The 7500-nt window shown below is 39.6% G+C and overlaps 1 protein-coding gene across 6 annotated transcripts in view; it reads right to left on the bottom strand.

The window, feature by feature from the left end:
* The window catches only part of klhl5 (kelch-like family member 5), a 73721-nt gene that overhangs the window by 12580 nt on the left and 53641 nt on the right, over nucleotides 1–7500 (bottom strand). For all 6 annotated transcript variants that reach the window (XM_082978702.1, XM_082978703.1, XM_082978704.1 and 3 more), the window contains 4 exons: nucleotides 4718–4834; nucleotides 3932–3981; nucleotides 3640–3814; nucleotides 2246–2321 (listed from right to left, as the gene is read on the bottom strand). In XM_082978702.1, the coding sequence (XP_082834828.1) occupies nucleotides 2246–2321; nucleotides 3640–3814; nucleotides 3932–3981; nucleotides 4718–4834 (418 nt within the window). The remainder of the gene's footprint in view (nucleotides 1–2245; nucleotides 2322–3639; nucleotides 3815–3931; nucleotides 3982–4717; nucleotides 4835–7500) is intronic.

Below are 7500 nucleotides of genomic sequence, written 5' to 3'. Positions count from 1 at the left end.
AGAGAGACAGACACAGAGAGAGACAGAGACACAGAGACAGAGAGAGAGAGAGAGAAACAGAGAGAGAGAGAGACAGACACAGAGAGAGACAGAGACACAGAGACAGAGAGAGAGAGAGAGAAACAGAGAGAGAGACACAGAGAGAGAGAGACACAGAGAGACAGAGAGACAGAGACACAGAGACAGAGAGTGTGTGTGTAATTATTTCCATGTCTAACAGCCCCCTGATCGTTCTGTTGCGTTGACAATCTCTATAACTTCATGATGTTCACATTGTTCATGAATCCTTCCATTTCCAGAGTTCACTTCAGAGATATGTACATTATAGCACCATGCCAGCAAAGAATATGAACAGACCTGTAAAGTCATATGAACAGACCTGTAAAGTCATATGGACATACCTGTAAAGTCATATGGACATACCTGTAAAGTCATATGACCAGACCTGTAAAGTCATATGGACATACCTGTAAAGTCATATGGACAGACCTGTAAAGTCATATGACCAGACCTGTAAAGTCATATGAACAGACCTGTAAAGTCATATGCACAGACCTGTAAAGTCATATGGACAGACCTGTAAAGTCATATGGACATACCTGTAAAGTCATATGACCAGACCTGTAAAGTCATATGAACAGACCTGTAAAGTCATATGGACATACCTGTAAAGTCATATGGACATACCTGTAAAGTCATATGGACATACCTGTAAAGTCATATGGACAGACCTGTAAAGTCATATGGACATACCTGTAAAGTCATATGGACATACCTGCCAAGTCATATGAACAGACCTGCCAAGTCATATGAACAGACCTGTAAAGTCATATGGACAGACCTGTAAAGTCATATGGACAGACCTGTAAAGTCATATGGACATACCTGTAAAGTCATATGAACAGACCTGTAAAGTCATATGAACAGACCTGCCAAGTCATATGAACAGACCTGTAAAGTCATATGGACATACCTGTAAAGTCATATGGACATACCTGTAAAGTCATATGGACATACCTGTAAAGTCATATGGACATACCTGTAAAGTCATATGGACAGACCTGTAAAGTCATATGGACATACCTGTAAAGTCATATGGACATACCTGTAAAGTCATATGGACATACCTGTAAAGTCATATGGACATACCTGTAAAGTCATATGAACAGACCTGTAAAGTCATATGGACATACCTGTAAAGTCATATGGACATACCTGTAAAGTCATATGGACAGACCTGTAAAGTCATATGGACAGACCTGTAAAGTCATATGGACAGACCTGTAAAGTCATATGGACATACCTGTAAAGTCATATTGACATACCTGTAAAGTCATATGGACATACCTGTAAAGTCATATGGACATACCTGTAAAGTCATATGAACAGACCTGTAAAGTCATATGAACAGACCTGTAAAGTCATATGAACAGACCTGTAAAGTCATATGAACAGACCTGTAAAGTCATATGGACATACCTGTAAAGTCATATGAACAGACCTGTAAAGTCATATGAACAGACCTGTAAAGTCATATGAACAGACCAGACCAGTAAAGTCATATGAACAGACCTGTAAAGTCATATGAACATACCTGTAAAGTCATATGAACATACCTGTAAAGTCATATGAACAGACCTGCCAAGTCATATGAACAGACCAGACCTGTAAAGTCATATGAACAGACCTGTAAAGTCATATGAACAGACCTGTAAAGTCATATGAACAGACCTGTAAAGTCATATGAACAGACCTGTAAAGTCATATGAACATACCTGTAAAGTCATATGAACATACCTGTAAAGTCATATGAACAGACCTGTAAAGTCATATGAACATACCTGTAAAGTCATATGAACAGACCAGACCTGTAAAGTCATATGAACAGACCAGACCTGTAAAGTCATATGAACAGACCTGTAAAGTCATATGGACAGACCTGTAAAGTCATATGAACAGACCTGCCAAGTCATATGAACAGACCTGCCAAGTCATATGAACAGACCAGACCTGTAAAGTCATATGAACATACCTGTAAAGTCATATGAACAGACCTGCCAAGTCATATGAACAGACCTGCCAAGTCATATGAACAGACCAGACCTGTAAAGTCATATGAACAGACCTGTAAAGTCATATGAACAGACCTGCCAAGTCATATGAACAGACCTGCCAAGTCATATGAACAGACCTGCCAAGTCATATGAACAGACCTGCCAAGTCATATGAATAGGGTCGGACTCACCTCTCTACAGTACTGAGGTAGCTCCACCCATCATGCCCTCCTACTGCATACATTGGACCCTCAAGTACTGTCACACCTGGGATAATAGAGTATATATTAACACCTGGGATAATACAGTATATATTAACACCTGGGATAATACAGTATATATTAACACCTGGGATAATACAGTATATATTAACACCTAGGATAATACAGTATCACCTGGGATAATACAGTATATATTAACACCTAGGATATTACAGTATATATTAACACCTAGGATAATACAGTATATATTAACACCTGGGATAATACAGTATATATTAACACCTGGGATAATACAGTATATATTAACACCTGGGATATTACAGTATATATTAACACCTGGGATATTACAGTATCACCTAGGATAATACAGTATATATTAACACCTGGGATATTACAGTATATATTAACACCTAGGATAATACAGTATATATTAACACCTAGGATAATACAGTATATATTAACACCTAGGATATTACAGTATATATTAACACCTAGGATATTACAGTATATATTAACACCTAGGATATTACAGTATATATTAACACCTAGGATATTACAGTATATATTAACACCTGGGATATTACAGTATATATTAACACCTGGGATATTACAGTATCACCTAGGATAATACAGTATATATTAACACCTGGGATAATACAGTATATATTAACACCTGGGATATTACAGTATATATTAACACCTAGGATATTACAGTATATATTAACACCTAGGATATTACAGTATATATTAACACCTAGGATAATACAGTATATATTAACACCTGGGATAATACAGTATATATTAACACCTGGGATATTACAGTATATATTAACACCTGGGATATTACAGTATCACCTAGGATAATACAGTATATATTAACACCTGGGATAATACAGTATATATTAACACCTGGGATATTACAGTATATATTAACACCTGGGATAATACAGTATATATTAACACCTGGGATATTACAGTATATAATACACGTATCCTCTGTTCTCACCCCAGCCCGGTATCAGACAACACGTATCCTCTGTTCTCACCTCAGCCCGGTATCAGACAACACGTATCCTCTGTTCTCACCCAGCCCGATATCAGACAACACGTATCCTCTGTTCTCCCCAGCCCGGTATCAGACAACACGTATCCTCTGTTCTCACCCAGCCCGGTATCAGACAACACGTATCCCTCTGTTCTCACCCCAGCCCGGTATCAGACAACACGTATCCTCTGTTCTCACCCCAGCCCGGTATCAGACAACACGTATCCTCTGTTCTCAGCCCCAACCCGATATCAGACAACACGTATCCTCTGTTCTCACCCCAGCCCGGTATCAGACAACACGTATCCTCTGTTCTCACCCAGCCCGTGTCTGTGGGTGGACATGGGCGTCATGACGCTCCAGCTGTTACCGTCCGGGTCGTAACACTCCACGGCGTTGAGGGTCTTGAGTCCGTCCCGACCACCGACCACGTACAGGCGGCGGTCCAACACACACACCCCGAACTGGAGTCTACGCCCGCTCATCACCGCCACCTGGAAACATCTTTAATATCATCTCTTCTTCTACTGTTTTGATTTGGTTAAAACAACTTGACTTTTCATTTGTTGGGGGGGAAATGTGTTTGATATTTATATGTTTGATTTGGTTACCTGGCTCCACGCATCCCGACGCAGGCAGTACTGCTCTATACTGGTGGCTCCTGACACACACACACACACACACACACACACAGTTATACACACACACACACACACACACACACACACACACACACACACACACGGTTAAACATACATATATACACACAGTTATACACACACATACTGTTATACACACACATACTGTTATACACACACACACACACACACACACACACACACACACACATATATACATACACACAGTTATACACACACACACACAGGTTACACACACACAGGTTACACACACACACACACAGGTTACACACACATATATACATACACACAGTTATACACAGACACACACACGGTTAAACATACATATATACATACACACAGTTATACACACACATACTGTTATACACACACATACTGTTATACACACACACGGTTAAACACACACACACACACACACACACACACACACACACACATACTGTTATACATACATACACAGAGGCTAACCTTTGGTAGCGTCCATACCCCCTACAGCGAACATCAGAGGCTAACCTTTGGTAGCGTCCATACCCCCTACAGTGAACATCAGAGGCTAACCTTTGGTAGCGTCCATACCCCCTACAGCGAACATCAGAGGCTAACCTTTGGTAGCGTCCATACCCCCTACAGCGAACATCAGAGGCTAACCTTTGGTAGCGTCCATACCCCCTACAGCGAACATCAGAGGCTAACCTTTGGTAGCGTCCATACCCCCTACAGTGAACATCAGAGGCTAACCTTTGGTAGCGTCCATACCCCCAACAGCGAACATGGCTCCTACAGTAGATTTACGAGGTCTGGTTCTGGGGCTCTGCAGCAGGGGGCGCCGGTGAGGCAAGAGATGGTACTTCATACCTGAACAATACAAACAATACATTCATCAATACACATATCAATACACAGATCAATACATTCATCACTACATTCATCACTACACTCATCACTACACACAGATCAATACATTCATCAATACATTCATCAATATATTCATCAATACACAGATCAATACATTCATCACTACATTCATCACTACAATCAATACATTCATCACTAAATTCATCACTACATTCATCACTACACAGATCAATACATTCATCAATACACAGATCAATACATTCATCACTACATTCATCACTACATTCATCACTAAATTCATCACTACACAGATCAATACATTCATCAATACATTCATCAATACATTCATCACTACGTCAATCAATACATAGTTCTATACATTCATCAATACATTCATCACTACACAGATCAATACATTCATCACTACATTCATCAATACATATTCATCACTACACAGATCAATACATTCATCACTACATTCATCAATACACAGATCACTACATTCATCACTACATTCATCACTATACAGATCAATACATTCATCACTACATTCATCACTACATTCATCACTACATTCATCACTATACCAGATCAATACATTCATCACTACATTCATCACAGCACAGATCAATACATTCATCAATACATTCATCACCACATTCATCACTACATTCATCAATATATTCATCACTACATTCATCAATACATTCATCACTAAATTCATCACTACACAGATCAATACATTCATCACTACATTCATCACTACATTCATCACAGCACAGATCAATACATTCATCAATACATTCATCACTAAATTCATCACTACACAGATCAATACATTCATCAATACATTCATCACTACACAGATCAATACATTCAATCACTACATTCATCACTACATTCATCACTATACAGATCACTACATTCATCAATACATTCCATCAATACATTCATCAATACATTCATCAATACAGATCAATACATTCATCAATACATTCATCAATACATTCATCACTACATTCATCAATACACAGATCAATACATTCATCACTACATTCATCAATACATTCATCAATACACAGATCAATACATTCATCAATACATTCATCAATACATTCATCAATACACAGATCAATACATTCATCACTATACAGATCAATACATTCTTCACTACATTCATCACTACATTCATCACTACATTCATCACTAAATTCATCACTACACAGATCAATACATACATCACTACCATTCATCAATACAATTCATCACTACACAGATCACTACATTCATCACTACATTCATCACTACATTCATCACTACATTCATCACTACATTCATCAATACATTCATCACTACACAGATCAATACATTCATCTATACATTCATCTATACATTCATCACTATACAGATCACTACATTCATCACTACATTCATCACTACATTCATCACTACATTCATCACTATACAGATCAATACATTCATCACTACATTCATCACTACATTGATCAATACATCCATCACTACATCCATCACTACATCCATCACTACATCCATCACTACATCCATCACTACATCCATCACTACATCCATCAATACATCCATCAATACATCCATCAATACATCCATCAATACATCCATCAATACATTCATCAATACATCCATCAATACATCCATCAATACATCCATCCATACATCCATCAATACATCCATCAATACATTCATCAATACATCCATCAATACATCCATCAATACATTCATCAATACATCCATCAATACATCCATCAATACATCCATCAATACATCCATCAATACATTCATCAATACATCCATCAATACATCCATCAATACATCCATCAATACATTCACTGAGTGTGTGCCTTTGAACGGGGTTTGGTAGTAGGTGCCAGGAGAAGCGCTTTGAGTGTCAAGAACTGCAACGCTGCTGGGTTTTTCAAGCTCAACAGTTTTCCTGTGTGTATGAAGAATGTTCCACCACCCAAAGGACATCCAGCCAACTGGACACAACTGTGGGAAGCGTTGGAGTCAACATGGACCAGCACCCCTGTCAACCAGTCAGTCCAATCAGTCAGCCAGCCAGTCAATCAGTCAGCCAGTCAGTCGGTCAGCCAGTCAGTCAATCAGTCAGTAAATCAGTCAGCCAGGCAGTAAATCAGTCAGCCAGTCAACCAGTCAGCCAACCAGTCAGTCAGTCAGTCCAGTCAATCAGTCAGCCAGTCAGTCAGTCCAGTCAGTCAGTCCAGTCAGCCAGTCAGTCCAGTCAGCCAGTCAGTCAATCAGTCAGCCAGTCAATCCGTCAGCCAGTCAATCCGTCAGCCAGTCAATCCGTCAGTCAGCCAATCCGTCAGTCAGCCAATCAGTCAGTCAGCCAATCAGTCAGTCAGCCAATCAGTCAGTCAGCCAATCAGTCAGTCAGCCAATCAGCCAGCCAGCCAATCAGTCAGTCAGTCAGTCAGCCAGCCAGTCAATCAGCCAGCCAGTCAGTCAATCAGTCAGTCAGTCAGCCCATCAATAAATATCAATGTACAACACAACAAACTAAGAAGGTGCATAACACCCCCTGGAGACAGATTTGGGACGAGGCCTTCAGCAGTAGGGAAGACAGATTTGGGACGAGGCCTGTCAGTAGGGAAGACAGATTAGGGACG

The sequence above is a fragment of the Salmo salar genome, chromosome 08 (assembly GCF_965601325.2).
Source record: "Salmo salar chromosome 08, fSalSal1, whole genome shotgun sequence".
Lineage (NCBI taxonomy): Eukaryota > Metazoa > Chordata > Actinopteri > Salmoniformes > Salmonidae > Salmo > Salmo salar.
Note: the sequence above shows the minus strand (reverse complement) of the source record. Positions and strands in the feature narration are given on the sequence as shown.